This window comes from Halichoerus grypus, chromosome 1 (genome assembly GCF_964656455.1).
Source record: "Halichoerus grypus chromosome 1, mHalGry1.hap1.1, whole genome shotgun sequence".
Lineage (NCBI taxonomy): Eukaryota > Metazoa > Chordata > Mammalia > Carnivora > Phocidae > Halichoerus > Halichoerus grypus.
In genome coordinates, this window is record NC_135712.1 from 182541682 (window position 1) to 182562605 (window position 20924).

General features: G+C 40.3%; 1 protein-coding gene across 1 annotated transcript in view; it reads left to right on the plus strand.

Moving 5' to 3' along the window:
* The window catches only part of SUCLG2 (succinate-CoA ligase GDP-forming subunit beta), a 255141-nt gene that overhangs the window by 106046 nt on the left and 128171 nt on the right, over window positions 1-20924 (plus strand). The window contains exons 3-4 of the mRNA XM_036068021.2: window positions 19694-19793; window positions 20783-20873. Coding sequence (XP_035923914.2) covers window positions 19694-19793; window positions 20783-20873 — 191 coding nt within the window. The remainder of the gene's footprint in view (window positions 1-19693; window positions 19794-20782; window positions 20874-20924) is intronic.

Here is a 20924-nt window from a genome sequence, read left to right on the forward strand (position 1 = left end):
CATCAGCTGTCCAAACAAGTGTCTGTTTTTCTGTCCTGAAGCAAGATCCAAGTCAGGGATACATATTGCATACAGTTGTCATATCTATCCAATTTCCTCTACTCCAGAACATTTCCTTCGTCTTTCCCTGTCTTTCAAGTCCTTTCTTGAAAGCGTCCAGGCCTTTCCTTCTGTAGATTGTCTTTGAGCCTGAGTCTGTCCAGTGTCTCCTCATGACCAGATTCAGGTCCTGCATTCTTTGTCAAAATGCCCTAACAATGATAGTCAGCTGTTTACAGTTGATCACTTTAGGAAGTGCATGACCCATCCCACCACTGGTCAGGTTGGTGTTTGCTAGGTTTCTCCACCTTAGATTTGACATTTCCCCCTAGTAATTGATTAGAATTTTATGGGGAGGTGTTCTGAGATTACACCAATATCATGTTCCTCATCTAAATTCTGCCCATCAATTTTGACCTTCATGGAGGTTGCCTGAATCAGGTACCTCTCTGATGGTTGCCAATTGGTAATTCTCATATCTATCACTTGTTCTGCATTTATAAGTTGAGTTGGCATTCCGCTGAAGGAAGAGCTTTTCCTCTGTCTGTATGTATGTGTGTATATATGTCCATCAGCAAAAACCTATGAATTCTTGTTTTTATTCAGTGCATTGTCATCCATTCCTAAATCTTTTTGACACGCTTCATCATTTCTGTGAGCATTTTCTTACCTTCTGTCCCAAGATGTCCTTGTTTCAACTTGTACTTCCCTTGTTCCAGCCATTTCTGTAAGAATCCATGGTTCTTTCTAGTAGAAATGGTATTTATAAACTAAGATCTGGGCATGTGGTTGTGCTCATTATTATGGAGGTGTTATTATTTTTAGGCCATCTCAGGAGACAGTTGGGTGTGTAGACACACACACATATGTATATACATGTACACATACATACAGATATACATATAAATATATAAAGTGTGCATGCATTCTACTCTGCGTGTACACATTTACTTATACACAGATACATCAATAACCATTTCTTTGCATATGTTACAAAAGCCATTGTGTTTATATCGATACTTCTGAGTATCCGAATCTCAAGAGTCCTTTCTAGTCTCACACTTTTCCGTGTTTGGAAATACTTTCTCCTCTGTTGAGAAACCTGAGTCTCATTATCCTCTTATATATACACACTTTTATTATATACTTATTTCCTGCATCAGTGTACGATAACCTGTCAGTGTGACCAATTTCTCAGTTATGCTGTCTGCCTACCACACACACCCTAACATCTTCAGTTTTGGGGTGCTGTCAGATAGGACACTGATGTGCATCTGTGAGGTACCCCTCTACTTCCTTCAGTAACCATATATTGGGCTCCCTCAGGCATGCTGCGAGTACCTTCGTGAGCCTTCCCCTTCATCCCCTGCGTGCCCTTTGTTCTCGGATGCTGGGCCACTCCTAAGTACACGGTTGCAGGGAGGAAAGACTGCTTTTCCCAGTTTCCCTCGCAGCTAGTTATAGACTTGTGATTTGGCTGTGGCTGACAGTAGCCGGTTTGACCATGAAGTAGAAGTGATATGTTGAGGGACTGTGAAGGTTCTGGAATTAATAAACAAAAGATGAAATTCCTAAAACCCATTTGGTGAATCCCAATCAATTCGTAATTCTCTGCATACATTTTTCAGGTGACATGTTTGTAATGTTTAAGGGAATTTGACATGTTAAAGGAACAGAGTAGACATTGATTCCACTTTATGTATTTAACTATGTGATTGACATGACCATTGTATGTTTCATGTGGAAAGTTAAGGTTTTTGACAAAGATTATAAACAGTGTTGTAATGCTTTCATAGTTTACTGTATCTTATTTTAGTGTGTTCAACTTGAGTTGTTTGGACCTTAATCAAATGCCCCTCCTTGCAAATGAATGTTAAAATTTTAAACTTCTAAGTAGAATGATATGAATTTCAAGTTGAACTCGAAGGCTTATGGAAAAAAATGGATTTTTAAAAATTTGTCACTTTACTGAACTAAGTATTTAATTTAAAACCGTAAGTGGGGTCTTCTTTGCAACAAAGCACCCCTGACCTCTCCCAAACGCATTGACACAGTGAATGTTCTTATGCTGCGGTGTCCATAACCGAGGGTCTGCAGTGGACATGATTGCAGTGCTGGCAGAGCCTGAATGCCAGGCTGGTCGCCAGAACCGATTTCTGGTGACACCGTCAGCAGATGAGCTGCTGCCCTGGGCAGCAAGATAACATTCACATCCCTCTCTTGGTCGGGCTGGAAGGTGTAATAGAAAAAGCATTGGCTGGGTGTCACACATCTCAACAAGTCACTTGTTGCCTTTTGAACTTCAGTGTTTTCAACTATAAACTGGAGACAATAATTTCTAAATTATGGGTTTATTGGGAGGATTAGAGATGTAGACATCAAGTTCCCAGGACATCGTTTGTCCCTTAGCGGGAGTTCAGACACCAGTGGCATTTGTTAGAGGAAGATGTGAAGGCTAATGGATTGTTGAGGAACTGTTTGGGGCCAAATCAAAGGATGTAAGGCATAAAGCCCATAGTAGTTCACATTCATGAGTCATCTGCTATGCCAGACATTGTGCCAAGTCTCTGTGTAGGTCACATCCTTGGATTCTTCCAGTGACCTGTGAGATATTTCCTATTACCCTCTTCATTTTGCAGGTGAAAAAATGGAGGTTTAGAGAGGTTGACTTTTAATTTTTTCCACAGCTAAGTAAAATAGTTGAACCTGAATTTAGATGCAGGAACCCCAATGCCATTCAGTGGACTCCGGACACTCCTGCGTTCCTGTGTTGTAGATGCTCCTGTCTGCAATAACTGTGCCCCAGAGAAGGCAGGGCCAGTTTTGCCTTTGACTTCACAAAATTCCTCCCTGACTTTTGCAGTCCATCAGTTTGGCTTGCTGTCTTTTTTTTAACGTGCATGGCAAAAGTATTGAGGGAATACACTAATGGAGGGGCCTTTGTTTTATTACAAGGTGATCAGGTATATTAAGTCACAGAAACATTTGGTTGTGTAGACAGTAAAAGGAATTGTCCTTAAAGCTAATCCTGTGAGCTACCAGATGACATAACCTGTCATAGCTTACAACAGGAGGTTTTTGTTGTTAATGCTGCTATTGGGCCATTATCCTTTTTCCATTTTAAGTGGCAGCCAGTACCCCTAGAAGCGATCATTGGGAATTCTGGTCCAACTTGCAAGTGGATAGTTCGCCTTCTCTCTGACCACTGTCACCTCTCTCTACTCCGAAACTCTTTGACTCACCCAAACTTGAATGGCTGAGGGTGATGGACTGTCGTGCTCAGGTGGTATGGGTAGAGCTTCAGCTCTGGCTGGATCCTGTGCTCTGGAATTTACATTGTGTCATCTGAGACGAGGGACTGACTTCGAGTGTCAGTGTCCTAATCTCTAGGAATAGTATCTCCTGCAGAGGGCTAATGGAAAGATTCAGTGAGATGCGGTGTGTAAAGTCCTTTGAACAGTTCTGGGGACAAAGTCAGTGCTGAATGTGTGGTGTCTTTAAAACACATAACAGCAACCCCAGCCACCATAGTAAACAGTCTTAACAGCTGTTAGGACACTAGAGGGCAGATAGCCACGTAGCCCAAGGCTGACGTACACAGCACTGGCCACGCTTAGCATCTAGCTTTCTTCCCGGCTCGTTTTCCCTCCACTGCAGGCTGCCACGGGGCTGGAGCAGGCCCAGCATCTGTGTTGGGGGAGGGAGGCATGTGCTGGTACAAGCCTCAGCCTGCCAGTGAGGCCTGAAGTTGAGCAGCTCCAGATGGAGTCAAGTGACACCTTCTCTGCCAGGAAACATGGTGGATAGCCAGGGCCATTCGTGCCAGGACACAGCCATGGACAGATCAAAGGGGAGACAGGCAGAAAGTAAGGAAACATGGAGACCTAGGAACTAAGCAAACTATGCAAACATAAATAAAAATATGGTGTGTGTTTGGGGCACCTGGGTGGCTCAGTCGGTTAAGCGGCTGCCTTCGGCTCAGGTCATGATCCTGGGGTCCTGGGATCAAGCCCCACGTCCGGCTCCCTGCTCAGCAGAGAGCCTGCTTCTCCCTCTCCCTCTGCCTGCCACTCCGCCTACTTGTGCTCTCTCTTTCTCTGTCAAATAAATAAATAAAATCTTTTAAAAAAATAAAATAAAAAAAATAAAAATATGGTGCGTGTTTGTGGCAGGCAAATGCTATCTGGAATCCAGAGATAGTCATTTTACTTACAAAAGCAGTCATGCATCTGGGAGGGGGCAGGGTGGTGCTAAATGTCTCTTGAGTTTGGGCTGCTGTTGAAGGCATCTAACCCGTTTTAATTGATACAATCTCGTCTGTTCTTATCAACCATGAGCACGTTTTATTTATCGTGTCTGAATGATTGGAACAAATACAAGACGTAGGTATCTTAATGTGTTCTTAACTCTTTTAAGAATCAATAAAGAGTAGATTCATTATAGTAGATTTATTATGAAAATTATTTTGCCCAATGGTTAGCATATTCATCATTATGATCATCGCGTGCTATGAACTTGATATTTAAGAGGTCAGTGTAATTATAAGCCAGTATAAGTAAGGATACTATGAGTAAGTTTAAGCCAGGCATTGTGTTAAGTACTTTCCATAACTTACAGACAGTTACATAACTTACTTTCTTCATTTAATACTCATACAGCAACTCTGTGAGGAAGTGCTACTTTTATCAGCTTTATCTCATAGATGAGAAAATTGAGGCTCTCCTCTCTGGTCAAGGTCACTCAACTGGCTAGTAAGGGGCAAAGCCTGAGTTCTTATACAAAGCTCTCTGACCCACGGCTCATGAACTTATCCACTGCACTGTAATCATCTCTGATGTGTTGTCTTCTTTAGGCGGGACTTAAGAGGGATGGTACATTTATGTACACGGAAGGAGATGATTTAACAATTCTGCCTGTACCTCTTTGGATGTAGGTGCTGAAGGGCACCTCCAGAGGGCGCCATCCCCCTTTTGTCACCCTTTGGAAACTTGAGGCACAGTGACTTGTCTTGAGTCTCAGAGGGATGAATCTTCCTGACTTGCCTGAACCAGATGCAGCTAATTCTGGCAGGCAGAGATATATGTGACCTCCCAGGCCCAAGGAACGCTGAGGCTGGCTTTGAGCAGAGCATGAGCTGCAGAGTGAGAAGTGGCAGTGTTTGGCCCCACCCTCCATTCTGAGTCACTACTCCCATGCGGTGAAGTGGTGGCAAGGCCAGGACCGCTGAATGGCAGTGTTCTGTGTACATCTCATGCGTAGGTACAGTCTAGTGCATGGCAAGTGCATTTTCAAAATAACTGTTATTTTCTCCTCCCTGTGGAAATAATACATGTTCCCTGTAGCAGATTTGTAGTCAAAAAGAAGAAGAAGTTAGCATAATCCTCCCCCTTCTATAATCAGAGTTAATACTTTGGTATATTTCATTCCTCATTTATCCTCAGTATAGATATTATGAGTGTACACATGAGCATATATTTATTTATATTTTTTTATTTTTTTTAAAGATTTTATTTATTTGAGAGAGAGCATGAGAGAGAAAGAGAGACTGTGCACAAGCAGGAGGAAGGGCAGAAGGAGAAACAGACTCCCCGCCGAACACGGAGCCCAAACGTCGGACTCGATCCCAGGACCCTGGGATCATGACCCGAGCTGAAGGCAGACGCTTAACCAACTGAGCCACCCAGGCGCCCCACATGAACATATATTTAATGTTACATATTTTGGATTAGAGCAAGCTTCCTCCCCTACCCTGGCCCGACCTGGCAGTAGTACTGTTATTGTTCTTACCAGGTTAAATAAAACATATATTTTATTTAAATCTGATACTAGTTTTTCTCTGATTATTAAGTGGCATAAGCAATCATTGTAAGAAGTGCAGGTATAAAGAAAGAAGTAAAAATCATTTGAACCTTTACCCCATATATAGGTAACCACTGTTGATATGGGCCTTATATCATTTTAGACTCTCAGCCATTTATATCTGCATTTTCTAAAGTTTGCAAAAGGGTAATATACTGTAGTTTGTGACAGATATGTTTTGGCTTTATCCTCTAAATACTTGCTAGTGGTTTTCTTTCAAAAACCCCACAGGCTTATCAAAAGTCTGGAGTCCCATGACGTTAAGCTTCAGGCAAGTGGTAGTACAGAAAAGCTTTGGGTTAGAGATCATCATTTTCATCATTCTGTCGCTTAAGCACAGACCAAGTCTCCAGGCATCATCCTTGCTTTTCAGGAGGGTGCAAGTATCCCCAGAAGAATTCATTTCCCCTTTCAAAATGGAATAGCCACACCAAGATCCCAACACAGGCATGGTACGGGGAAAACAGCTTATGAATAGTTTCCTTGGAGCTTACAAAGCATCGCTGCTATAAAAATTCATATAATAACTTAAATCAGTTGTTTTCAAAAAGTTACATATGCTCATCGTTTAAAAAAAAAATCCCCTTTGAAATCAGGACTTCGCATATCACTGACTATGACTTAGGAATGTTTTGGGCCAGGTTCTGATTTGGAGATGGTGGTAGGGGGAGGTGATTCCTTTTTCCCACGCTAGTGGAATTTGACAAGTCACAGATCTGTTGGGTGCCTACGATAGGCCAGGCATTGGTCTTTGTGCTGAGGTGTATGAATTCAATATTTTGCTGTGTTTAGTTTCAGCAAGAGACAGGATCTCCATTGTCAGAGCACTGACAGGATCTCCATTGTCAGAGCACTCGTCTATTTAGATTTTTATGCCAAAGACACTTTAGTAATATGTTCTCAGAAATAGTCACGTATTTCTTGATTGAAGTTTGAGTCATACAGATACATGTATTTGTCAAAACTTACTGAATGGTATACTTCAGATTTGGACATTTCATGCATGTAAATTTTCTCTCTCCCCAAGAAGGAACTATAAACAAATATCAAATTTGAGTTACTGATATGTGTGCTGAAGAGTTTAAGGGTAACAGTACTGAAGTCTGCCACTTTGAAATGCAGGAGAGAAGTAAGGTGAACTCTGACAATGGAGATAGTGAGAAAGCAAATGCAGTGAGATGTGAACAGTTGTCGAATCTAAGTGGTGAGGATGTGGGTGTTTACTTGTTGGTGTTAAACTTCTTTATGTGATTGGAAATCGTCGTAATAAATGTTGGGAGACAAACCGAGTTACAAGACTCTGTGTGAATGGGTTAAGGCACAGTCTCTGGAATTATCTTTCTGGCTTAAAAATTCTGACTCTGCTTCTTGCTAGCTGTGTGACTCCATATAACTCAACTTCAGCTGGGTTATTTGTTAAATATAGATAATGAATACACTTAGTACAAATTTCATTCCAGAGTGAACTCCTCACAAACACAGTGATTATGATTTCACAGAGCAACGGAAGTGATGATTATAAATCATTGACCATATGCTGGGGGCCCATGAGCTTGGCACTCTCATTTGGTCATTTTCAGGGGAATGAGGCGATCTCATTCTGCATCGTGCTGTGTGTGCTCTTCAGTGGAAACCTCCACACAAGAGAAGGTGTGAGGAGTGTGATTAGCAAAACTGAGAGTGGCTTCATTAAATTTGACAGAACCCCTCCCTGGCACTGTTGATCCTCCTTGGCCCGGCATCTCCTTTGAACTAGAAGGCCCTCCAGAGAAGTGGCATCTGCTTCGTTAGACTTTGTAGCATTCCTGAGTCGATGTTGATTTTTCTCATTGTAAAAGTTACTCCCTTTGTGTAAGGCTAGGCTGTCCCCTATTTGGGGCTTATCCTGTTCTTGCTTTATGGATCTGTGTCCTGGGAAATTCTTCTAAGGTAGTAGGCTCTCCCTCCCTCCCCACAAATTGAATCATGTTTATGCATTATGACAGCCTGTTCCAACCTTGTGCTGGGAGGCCAAGAGAAAGAGTTCAGGAACCTGGGAAAGGCTGCAGCTGGGTCTAAGGACACCAGCAGTGGGGGATGGAAGGAGAATATTTCAGGTAATTCTGTGGGTGTGCTGTTTACTTCTGGATGTTGGATATCATGCTGCTGGAAACTAAGGTGGAAAACAGAGTAAAAAACTATGGTGTTGAGTGTAAGTGTGGGATATAGAACAAATTTTGGCTGTATTTTGAAAGGAGAATGAGCTATCAGTAGGTAGGAAGAGTAGACTTAGATGCTAGCTTTCCAGCTGCAATAATGAAATGTGAATGAATCTTCAGAGTAAACGATTGGTATTTCAAAGGGCATCCTCATATTGGACTGCTTGGTTGGCCAAGTGTGAAATAGGACTCAATTCCTCTGCCACACCAATACCATTGGAGAACTACTTAAAAGCTGCCAGAATTTCCTTTGAGTTTTACCAGATGTGGATGCTAGCTCTTGGGTATTTTTCTGTGTTGTCGTGGGTGTTGCAATTCCAAAGTCAACTCAAAAAAATAATTATTATTTTTCCCCAGGAAGTAAAATGCATAGCAGCTTATGATTTCCTTAATTTCCTATTTGTAACACTTGGCCTGCCTCCTTCTAGTATGAATTCTTGCTCAAACGAGGCATTTCTTTTTAAATGCTGAAAGTCCTAGCAAAAAAGACTTCAAGCTTGAATGCTTCAGAGATAATCAGAAAAATTGTTGTGAAGACAGTCACAAGAAAATAGCTCCAGGTTTTGTGGTTTGTGAGGTTAGGTAGAGTGCAGGTTGATATATCAAGCACTCCAATTTTCAGGGATATAAGCACAGAAGTCCTTATTTGAGAGTAGTTCTAAGGAGGAGGTGATAGGAAGTAGAATTTGAAGTCAGTGGTGATCTCTGTGGCTGTTGAATGGACCTGTTGAAAATGAAGACAGTGATCTCAGATATAGTTGAACATGCACTTGAGTATCTTGGATGTATTTACAAAGAGTAGAAGGATAAGAGGAAGGAGGAAGGAAGGGAGGAAGGGAAGGAAGAAAGAAGGAAGGAAGCAAGGAAGGAAGGAGGAAAGAAGAAAGGAAGGAAACCAAAGAAAGCTGTCATAGAGAGAAAATGAAAATGTAAGTATTTATCCAGCCTTCACAACCCTTGAAAGTCAGCCAAATATAAACTCTTCCCAGTTCATGGAAATTGCACGGTTTCACCCTCCAGGATGCAATCTCAAGTCTTCTTTGTGTTTAACATTTGAGCAATAGACTTAGATTTCAGACACAAGGAATGGGTTAGGACAGGCAGTAAAAGAGCAAGACACTGCAATTTAAAACTCAGTGTAATTTGAAAGTGACATAACAAATGATGCTGGACCTCTGGAGATGTGTGCGTCATGGGCAAGGGGTTCTGAGATCTTCCATCTCTCTTGGCGTAGGTCATTCCTGGCATCTGTTGAACTCCAGTGTGTCGTACACCAGTTTACCACTTTAACATGGAAGATAAAAACCTTCTGGGTTCCTTTTTTATGGCAACACCACCAAGCCGTTGTTTGGAATACTGTGTCTCCAGCGTTTGGAATTGTAGCACATTTTAAGTCTGGAAGCTGTGTTTATTTGCAGGTTGGGAGGGTTGGCCATATCCTTTGTTATTGCTGGTGTTAAACGGTGGCATGGTTTGAATCTCACTGACCCCTTGGGAGCTTTCATGGGAGCCCTGTTTGAGAGTTAGCTTACCTGCTTCGGGTTTTTTTTTTTTTTTTTTTTAAGACCACCGTGATAAAATTATGGAAGATCTTAAAAGCACTTAGGGAAAAATAACTAAATTTAACAAAGGCTGTACATGTGTTTTTCTATTTATTTTCTGTTCTTGAATAGAGGGAAATAAACTTTAATATGGGAGGTTTTCTGAAGATCTGAAATAACAAACGTGAATGATTTGCAGTGCTGAATCTTGGCATGCTTTACTGGTTTATCTGAGATGGTTCTCTCATGATTTCTAATTTAAATAGATAACTAAGAAGCCAAGCAAATACAGATGCAAAAGCCTTTCTCAGTTGGTGACCCCTTCATGTCTTCACTTCCCAGCCCTGCCTAACTGGAAAACCCATCTCTTCCTTGTGATGTCAGTCAACCCTCCTTCTTTATGGCTCTTCTGCTCTCCCCTGCCTAGCTTGACTCGGCACTCAAGTCCCCTTCTTGCTGCACTGTGTTTTAACATTTATTACAGTCTTAATATTTTTCAGTAATTATTTGTTTGTATCTCTTTTCTTTGAGAGGTTTTAAGTTTCTGAAAGGCAGGGACCCTGACTTTTTTTAATCTTTGAATTCCCACAGAGTAGGTGCTCAGTAGATGTTTGAAAAGGGTAGCACATTTCCTGCCATGCTCAGTTTTCTTACATGACACTTGAGGAGGTCATGTTGTTAGACGTGGAACTATGTTTCCTGAAGATGTCTTCTCGGGGCTTCTGCAAATATAGGCATCCCTGACCCATATGATAAAGTTATAAAGACTGATACAGCAGGGAACATTGAAATAATCAAGACATACTACTATGGATAACTTCCTGTGTTTGTCTCACATTTTAAACTCTTATTTTTTATTTGTTTTTAGGACAACATGTGATAATTGGGAAAAAAATGTAAATCACTACTGACAGGATGTAATGCTCCACCCATAATACCATTCCTTAGCCCCTTAAGATAACCTCAGTTAATAGTTTAGTGTTCATTTAGATTTCATTATGACTATATAACTAGTCACAAATGTATTTGTTTTTTGAAATATTGATCATTAAGGTCTATTTGGAGCATATAGTATATGGGACATATTCCCATGTTCACACATAAAGATTTATTTAATCATTGTTAATGGACATACAGTATTGTATTATTTCCTTATGTGGCTATAAAAAATTTATTTTTCCAACCCCAAATGTCCACATGCTGATGGATATTTTGGCTGTTTTCAAGTGTTTCACTATTATAATCACATTGTAGTAAAAAATCCTTATTTCTCTAGTTGATTTTCACAGAAGTGGGACTGTTCTACCAATAGGTTTTCTGTGAGCACTGGGTAGGTGGACCTCCTAATTGAGAACATTCTAGGTGGTGACATTTTAACTGTGGTGACTTTTTCAGTAGCACGGAACAAGTACTCAGTACTATTTCTTGATTTGCACTGGGCTCAGAGGCCTGTGAGAAGGATTTTGAGTGCACTGCCCAAGACTGGGAAATCAGACACATGGGCCTGTCTGGAGAAAGGCTCTCCAAGGAGCAGAGCTGCTTAGAGAGTAGAGGGGCTCTGTGAGATGATCTCTGTGAGTAAGGAAAGGAGGTGAGCCCACAGCTTTGAGGGCACAGAGGTCTCAGGGTTAGGGTGTGGCAGTGCCTGACTGTGCCATTGTCCCCTGGAGAGTGGGTGCATCTGGAATAGAGACTGCCCTGCAAAGGCAAAAGCTGTGTCACTGGGGGCTCAGCTACTCTCCTTGAGCACTCGTGGGAAGTTGTTGAAAGATCTTCCTTGATTGTGGCAAGGGAGAAGCCTAGAGGAAACTGGTGGTACTGTGACCATCGGTGGCAGAATGGTAGCCGATGCAGAGTCCAGAAAGTAGCATATGGCACCTCTCACCAAATGGAGGGCCACGTAGAGGAATGGACATACCAAGACAAAGTAGGGAAAAGACAAGATTTCCAATCAAGAACGTGGGAGGTCTCAGAATCCTAGTAATATTTCTGTGAAAGAGAAACATCTTTAAATATGGGTGCGGCCGATGGTCAGATGAACACTTTCTGAGCAGGAGCCCAGCAGGCAGCAGAACCGCAGTGAGACCCCCCTCCCTGCCCTGGGAGGAGCTGCACGGGTGCACACAGCAGGAGTCTATAAAGTTTAGAGACTCGAAGCAGGGTTGTACCCCTGAGATAAAACCGCTCAGTCACAGGCTGGGTGAGCACAGAGTACAGATGGAAACCAGGGAGAGAGAGTGATTGACTGCTTTTCCCTGAGGCCACACTGAAGAGTGGGGGGTGCAAGCTTTCAGCTCGGGGGCTGGAGATGGGGTCACCACCATTTTCATCCCCCCCCACGGGCTCCAGAGCCACTTACACTGAACCCAGCCTCGGGCAAGGGGGCTGCAATTCTGCCTGGGCAAAGACACTTGAGAATCAGTGCAACAGGCCCCTCCCCCAGAAGACCAGCAGGAACATCCAGCTGAAACTGAGTTTACTAATTACACAGAACTGCAAAAGTCCAGTGCTGGGGGAAAATAGTATATAGAATTCATAAACAATTAAAAATGTTTTTTCCTTTTCAGCTAATTTCTTATTTTAAAAACTCTTTTTAAAGTCTTTCTTAATTTTCATTTTTGCATTTACATTTTATATATATATATATTTTTTCATTTTTGGCTTCTTTTCATTGTATTTGATTTTATTTTTGTATATATATAAGTTTTTCTATCTTTACAATTTTGGGATCTAGTTTCTTCTAACAAACAGACCAAAATACACCCAGGGTCTACTGTATTGCTCTGTTCTGTTCACTTGTTTGATTATATTCTCTTTTTTTTCTTTTTTCCAGTTTCTGATCTCTTCTGATTTGTTTAGTATAAATTTTTCTGGGGTCATTGTTGCTATTTTTGTGTTTTGTCCTCTTGTTCATTTATTCTTCTCTGGACAGAATGACAAGACGGACAAACTCACCCCAAAAAAGAGAACAAGAGGCAGACCTCACTGCCAGGGACCTAATCAGTATGAATATAAATAATATGTCGGGACTTGAATTGAGAATAATGATTATAAAGATACTAGCTGAGCTTGAAAAAAGCATGAAGACACTAGAGAATCCCTTTCTGAAGAAACAAAAGAACTAAAATCTAACCAGGTCGAAATCAAAAAGGCTATTAATGAGATGCAATAAAAATGGAGGCTCTAACTGCTAGGATAAATGAGGCAGAAGAGAGAATCAGTGATATAGAAGACAAAATGATGGAGAATAAATAAACTAAGAAACAGAGATAAACAACTACTGGATCACAGGGGAGAATTTGAGAGATAAGTGATACCATAAAGCGGGAAAAGAAAAGTTGGGGTCCCAGAGGAAGAGGAAAGAGAGGTGCAGAAGGTATATTTGAGCAAATTATAGCTGAGAACTCCCCTAATCCTGGGAAGGAAATAGGCATTCAAGTCTAGGAGACATAGAAAACCCCCACTCAAAATCAATAAAAATAGGTCAACAGCTAGACATATAATAGTGAGGCTTGCAAATTTCAAAGACGAGAAAATCCTGAAAGCAGCTCAGAACAAGAGGTCTTTAACCTACAGATGTAGAAACATAAGGCTGGCATCAGACCTATCCACTGAGACCTGGCAGGCCAGAAGGAACTGGCATGGTATATTCAGGGTGCTAAATGAGAAAAATATGCAGCCAAGAATACTTTATCCAGCAAGCTGTCATTCAGAATAGGAGAGATAAAGAGCTTCCAGGACAACCAGAAACTAAAAGAATTTGTGATCACTAAACCATCCCTGCAAGAAATATTAAAGGGGATCCTTTAAGTGAGGACAGAGCCCAAAAGTAATAGACCAGAAAGGAACAGAGACAATATATAGAAACAGTGACTTTACAGGTTAATACAATGGCACTAAATTCATATCTTTCAATAGTTACTCTGAGTGTAAATGGGCTAAATGCTCCAATCAAAAGACACAGGTTATCAGATTGGATAAAAAAACAAGACCCATTGATATGATGTCTACAAGAGACTCATTTTATTTTTTTAAAGATTTTTATTTATTTATTTGAGACAGAGAGACAGACTGCACAGAGGGAGAGGGAGAAGCAGACTCCGCACTGAGCAGAGAGCCCGATGCAAGGTTTAATCCCAGGCCGAGATCATGACCTGAGCTGAAGGCAGATGCTTAACCGACTGAGCCACCCAGGCACCCCCTCTAAAATAAATTTAAAAAATCTTAAAAAAAGAAATATATCTTTTAATAGACAAAATGTAAGATTGTTTTATTAGTCTTAAACTATAGAAAAAGTAAGGTATTATAAGTGAATTGAGCCTTTCTGAGGTAGTTTTTGTCTAGCTTTAAATATTTTATCACCAATGAAATCTGTATTAATGGTTATGAAAGCAGTAACATCAGTGACATAATCAGATAAGTAGGCTAATTTATCATTACAGATTTTAATGAGAGCTATAATTTGGTAATACATATACAATATTTTTTTAAGTATGGCAATATGGAAAAACAATGATTTATCAAACTTTAGGAATTTTTATAGGAACTAAAATTAAAATTATTCCCTTGAAAGCAAAAAGTGTGTTGTCTTATGATGATATTATTACTTACTTTATAATCAATAAACTGTTCCAAGTGGCATTATTGTGCCCCTACACTCTCCAGATGAAGGAATTACTTTAGATAATGTAGAATTAATTGACTACTATATTCAATAGGAACTTTAAGATTTAAAACTTATATAAAAGCGGGGAGCCTGGGTGGCTCAGTCGTTAAGCATCTGCCTTTGGCTCAGGTCATGATCCCATTGTCCTGGGATCGAGACCCGCATTGGGCTCCCTGCTTGGCGGGAAGCCTGCTTCTCCCTCTCCCTCTGCCCCTGCTTGTGTTCCCTCTCTCGCTGTGTCTCTCTCTGTCAAATAAATAAATAAAATCTTAAAAAAAAAAAAAAAAACTTATATAAAAGCTTTATTAGTGAAGGATTTCTTAATGTAAAATAATGTCTCCCTGGGGCGCCTGGGTGGCTCAGTTGGTTAAGCATCTGACTCTTGGCTTCAGCTCAGGTCATGATCTCAGGGTTGTGAGATCGAGCTCCGCATGGGGTCCCGTGATGGGCGCGGAGCCTGTTTAAGATCACTCTCTCCTCCCTCTTCCTCTGCCACTCCCCCCACCCCACTTTCTCTCTCTTTCTCAAAAAAAAAAAAAACAAAAAACAAAAACAAAACAACAATAACAACAAAAACACTAAAATAATGTCTCCCTGAGCAACTTCCTATTTGTATCACAAAACCCTTGTTCTAGTAGAGATGGTCCTAGTTCCATCTTTTATTTTAAAAATGACTGTTTCAGATACGTGTGATTTAAATCTTTGATAGGTAGCAGTCTGGTGGGAAGCCAAGTATCTCTAATCCTAATTCAATCAAAGGGTGTGGCCAATGGTGAAATAGTTTATTCTGATGTCTTGTGTGTTTGAAATTCTCTGTTCCAATGTTGGGCGAGCCTACGTCAGACATGTTGAAAGTTAAAATAATTGTTTTAGTCTCAGGGATGCCACTGAGCATATGGAAAGAGTCATTGCAATATTATCTAATTCCCAGTGACCTCGTTACAAGAGGAAATAGGACTCCATCTACAGGAGATATTACAATAATCAAAGATAGGTAATTCTCCAATTTTAAGTTTGGGTTCTTGGATCATCATGAAATCACAGATGTTAACTCATTTTCTTTGGGAAATTAGCACTTAGGCCTCTAACTTATCACCCTATAATTCCTCTTTTTGTAATATCTTTGACTCTTCTTGCCTCACCCCCCCCTTGCCTTCCAGTAATAGGTCAATCTGAAATACATTGTCACTTTCTCAATTAAGAATCCCATCAAGAGTATTAAGGAGGGCACGTTCTGCATGGAGCACTGGGTGTTATATGCAAACAATGAATCATGGAACACTACATCAAAAACTAATGATGTAATGTATGGTGATCAACATAACATAATTAAAAAAGAAAAAGAATCCCATCAAACCTCCTGAAAGGTGATCACCATGCTGGAAATTATGCCATGCAATTGTGCTGAAAACTGGATATTCCAGTTTGCTCTGGCGGTGAACCGTGGAATCCATAGTTCCCCAACAACTCCAGTGTTATTGACTCAAAATAGATGATCACCTTTGTAGCCTCCATCTCTACAGCGCTGCATTTGCATTTAGGAAACTATTATATTTTTGAAGAGAGCAATATTCAATTCACTAAACTGTTTTAAAAAGATAGTTACAAATAACATTCTTATCGATACACCTGATAAACATTTTCAGACATTTGCTAGGTCCTTTTGCATTATGGTTCTGAACTGTTTCATGTAAACATTATTTTGCATAAATATATTTTCAGGATGCCGTGAACTAGTTTTACAAAACTTGTCTGATTAAAAACATTTCTTATTTATTCTTTTTAGGTTATGCTTTCCTTAATGAATTTATTTATTTTTTCCTTTTAGATTTAATAATGCTTCCAAGAATGTTTATTATCCAGCCTGGGACTATTGGGGAACTATAAAAATTGGTATAAAACTGTGTTATTGTAATTAGAATGACACTTGTGGTAAGGAATGAGAGGAGAACATTTGAGAAAGCATTATTTTAATATGGCTAATAGAGTCAAACAAGAAGACCACAGCGTGGGTTTTTTTAGGCTTCCTAAATGGCTACAAATATTATTCTAATAAGTGATATGGTAGTTGAGAATCTTATGTACTGATAAACTTATCAAATATGTTGCTTACAATACTTCTTCTCCTAAAATATATATAAATTACAGTATAACTGGTTCCCATCTAACTGAGTGGAATCCTAGTCATGAGCACTGTTCATTATCAGAAACTCACCAGAAAAGGAACAAAATAAAGTAAATGCACTGCATATTAAGGCTGCTGCATATAAGAGTAGTAGTTAAGGGCAAGGAATTTAGAGTTATATATACCTAGGTTTTACTAACTTGGAGTCCGGTAATATGGTTATCAGTATGTAAGTGCAGTGTATTTCTATACAAAATCTATTACAGCAGGTGTTTTTTTCTCCCCTCTATCTCTTTTTTTAGCTTGTTATCCTAAAGTATGGTTAAATCATCTTATGTTAGACAAAAATTGGATTTTGTGTCTGGGATATTCTTTTGTAATTTTGTTTGGAAATAGGGAGGTAATGTGAAAAACAAAAAACAACCCAGAAATTTGTGTATTTGGAGAAATCAGATCTTTAAAGTGGAAACAGGGACATTGTGTGGAATCAACTTGATTAATACTGAATGAAAAGACTAGATACTGTTCAGTAGGATTTGGCCACTTAATTTTCAGCCCTTTGAGTAAATAATTGAATTAAATTACTTCATGTGAGTTTCAGGCAAGATGAGAAAAACTTGCTTTTCTTTGGGCTATTGACATACTACACTGATTTAGCACTTGAGATCTAACAAGAAGAGATGATTTTAGTGAACTTATTTTTGGCCTGGGGTGTAAGTTGCAGGAGATGTACCTAGATTGGATACAGTCTTTTCCTTTGTCTTTGCCACTTGTCCCAATATGGATGCACAGTCCCCAAGTGGCTGTTCAGTCTACCAGTTTGGTGGCATGGTGTCCTTTGACGCGTGGTCAAATGGTGACACATGTAATCGACAACACTTCATTGAGGCTACAACTGTTTCTCTGTCTTGAGAGTTCATGCCTAAGGCTGATTCAATTAAGCCTGTGTAGTGCCAATTAACAATGGCCAATTAGGTATTCTGTCTTGCTTTCAAGTTTTGCTGCTGGAAAGCTCGTTGAGAAACACATCTCTTTTGGATGACAAGCTTATGAAAATTGATAATGGCAATGGAATGCTGGTTATCCTTTTTAAAGAATTTGAAGTGATCACAATTAAAAATTTGAGTAGACAGCAAAAAGTATTTTTTCTACTTGATGTCTTCAAAAGAGAAATAAGAAATGTCTTCCTATATGCCATTTTTTTGGTTAATTGCTGAAAATAATTAGTGATGATAGCTATCATGTTTTGACTCCTTTTAAATGTGCCAGGCATTGAGATAAGCACTTTACCTACTGTTTTTCATTTATTCCTCACATCATCCTGACACTGTAGATTACTTCATTATAACCATGTTACAGACAGGCTTTTACTTTTACCTTTCTGAGCCTCATTCTCTTCTTGTCTACGAAGAAAGTGATGGACGAGGTTGGAGATCTTATGTCTGTTTAACTCCACAGTCCTTGCTCTTAACTCCACACGTCCTTACATGCAGTGGCCTAACTACGAAATAAATTTGTTCTACTTGGTTTCTTTCCTCGTGTGTTTCTGATAATGAGTTGTCATCATAGCTTGTTCTTTACCCAGTTAGACTTGAGCCAGTTTATCATAAGACATGGGTTTGACTGATGTTATGATGGTTCACATATATGGCAGCAGCAGGAGTTGAAGGGTATGAAGGGCAGCAAAGAAGGAGCTCTGTTTGCTTCTGAGAGAAGGTGAACCCTAGTTTCCTGAGTGTAAGCAAATAGGAGAAAAGAAGACCAACCAGTAAAGACAGTGAACCCTAATAATCTGACTATATCAGCTGGAGTGACTGTCTTACCCAATGCTGTCATAATGTTGAATCTTTCTGTAGCTGCCTGTTGCCTTCATGATAAAACCCTCGGTGGCTCCTTCTCTTGGAAGCTTTGCATGCTTGCCTTGAGTAACAAGAACAGTGATAGAGATAGCTGAAATAGCCAACACTTATGGAGCCCTCACCGTACAGGAATGGTGGCAGACACCAGCAAACTTGTTATTATTAATATTATTATTTACCCATATCTGCCCAAGTGGCAATAATCCTTTTGATTCTTTATAATATGGAAAAGTAATAAAATGAATTAATTGATTGTGGCAGTAGTCTTTCATTAATCATAGGAGTTTTCAGGCTCTTGAGATAAAGTATTCACATGTATGTATGATTTAATTCTCAAAATCCCATCATTTTTTCACAATTGAGTAAATTGAGTCTCAGAGACATTAAGTAACCAGCCAGGTGTCGACAGCGGGGTAAAGGATGGAGGCCTGATTGAAACCTGGTCTGCAGATTCTGAACCTGGTGTTAAACCAGAAAACTCTTAGGGCCTCATAGAAGATTGACTTAGTTTTTTGAATTTAGACAAAGATGAACGACCAAGAGAGGATGCCAGTTGTGACCAGAAGAAATGTACTATTTGGTTTATGAAACCTGTTTGAGGGCTGCACGTTTTTTCTCTTATTTTTCTTTTGGTGGTTGGGGGTGGGGGGCAGCGCTCCTGTTTGCTGAAGACCTCATTTCTGTCACTGGGCTGCTTCACACATGTAGCTTTTGAGCTAGGCCCACGAAGATACTTGAGTTTATGAGTCAGGTCTCAAAGGTCAAAAGCAGACACTTCCCCCATTCCTTGAGTGTGTTGAGAAATGAAAATTCCACCACCACTTTCCCCTAGGATGTTCTGTTACCCTGCCAACATTTCAGAAATATTGCTTGCTTTCAATTTTAATCCATTTCCTCCTCCCTTATCCAGTCCCACCAATATCTAGAACATCCACTCAGAAATCTGTTGGTTTCCAAGAATACAGTTATTAACCACTCCTTTTGCATCTCCCCCATGTACTCCAGCCTTCCCTTTGACATCTCAGCTGGTAGTTAGCTCTTCTGATGGCAGATTGGTGCCTCTGCCACATGGGAGTGTCATTACACAGTAAAATTAATACCTCCGGCCTGGATTTATTTAGCATCTTCTGACACTCAAAAGAACAAGGGAACACATGCCTTGCTTTCTCTTGGGATGGTTGAGTATTAGGTTAAACTGGTAGGAAATATTTTAATGTCCTTGATAAAGACTTTGTATTTAGATGCACTGATTTTTTTTGAAGTTCTTTATGCCTTTATTTTCAAAATTAGTTTAAGAGAGCTTTTACTCCTTTTGGGAGGTATATGCTTTTCCACATTGCTTGTTGCTAAAAAAAAAAAAAAAAAAAAATTAAAATCCACTACCAATTCTGAATTTTCTTTTTCAGATGCAAAAGAATTTGTTTTAAAAGCCCAGATCTTAGCTGGAGGAAGAGGAAAAGGTGTCTTCAGTAGCGGTTTGAAGGGAGGTGTACATTTAACAAAAGAGTAAGTCTGGAGATCTTAATTCTGTGTCTTTGGGCTAAGCAGTTATGGAAGATCTTGCTCATGATTGCAGGAAGCACTGAGAAAGATGATCAGAATGGGGTGGAAGCAGGAGGTAGCAAATAAAGGAAATGAGTTATAGGCAGAGAGCTCTACAGTGCCCCAATGTTCTTTATCTCATAAGAGGATTTTTTCTTCACTAATTGGTGAAAACCCGACACTCCTTCTGTCCTAGACAATCAGTGATTCATCATAAATGTTGAAAATGATAACATAAATGCTGCCTCCATATTGTCACTTCCCTATTTCAGAACCTGCAGTGGCTCCCAGTACCAGTGGCTTGAGTTGTCCCTCCTGTCTGATAGTATGAGCCTTCGGGTATCAGGGCCCAGCACTGCCCGTTTTCTTCTTCTCTTCTGTCACATACCTTTTCATTATGTACTTTGAATCTTACCCTCTCCCTTGTGCCCCTCAGTGGACAATACTTCTCACATTGCCCAAGTCAGGTCTTTGTTATTCAGCTCATATCTAAATCTGTTACGCATTTCAGCAGTGTCTTTCTACTATGACGGTAACTTATTTTGGGGAGAGAGAATAGCAGAGGGAAGCAAGAATCTCCCTTCCTTTCCCTCCCCTCTCTTCCCTTCCCCTTTCCCCCTCCCTTCCCCTCCCTTCTTCTCTTCACATCCCCTTGCCTAACTCTCGCCTCCCGCCTCTCCTCTCCTCTCCTCTTCTTTCCTCCCCTCCCCTCCCCTTCCCTTCCCTTCTCCCTTCCTCCTCCCTCCCTCCCTCCCTCATATATATTTTGTTCTCAGTGAGCCTCTGGTACAGGGCTAGGCACCTAGTAACAGCAAAAAACCCTGTGGACTTGCTGAGGGTGGAGCTGGACTTGTGCAGTGCGGACATGAGGACGTAGCATGCACTCTACTTTAAAATAATTTTCAGCATAGACATTGATTTTTTTTTTTTCCTTCTCTCTCTCTCTCTCTCAGCCCTCAAGTCGTGGGACAGCTGGCTAAACAGATGATTGGGTATAATCTAGCCACAAAACAAACTCCAAAAGAAGGTGTGAAAGTTAACAAGGTAATACAAATGCTTCGGGTCATTTTCTGTGTATGTGTTAGAAAGAAGAAG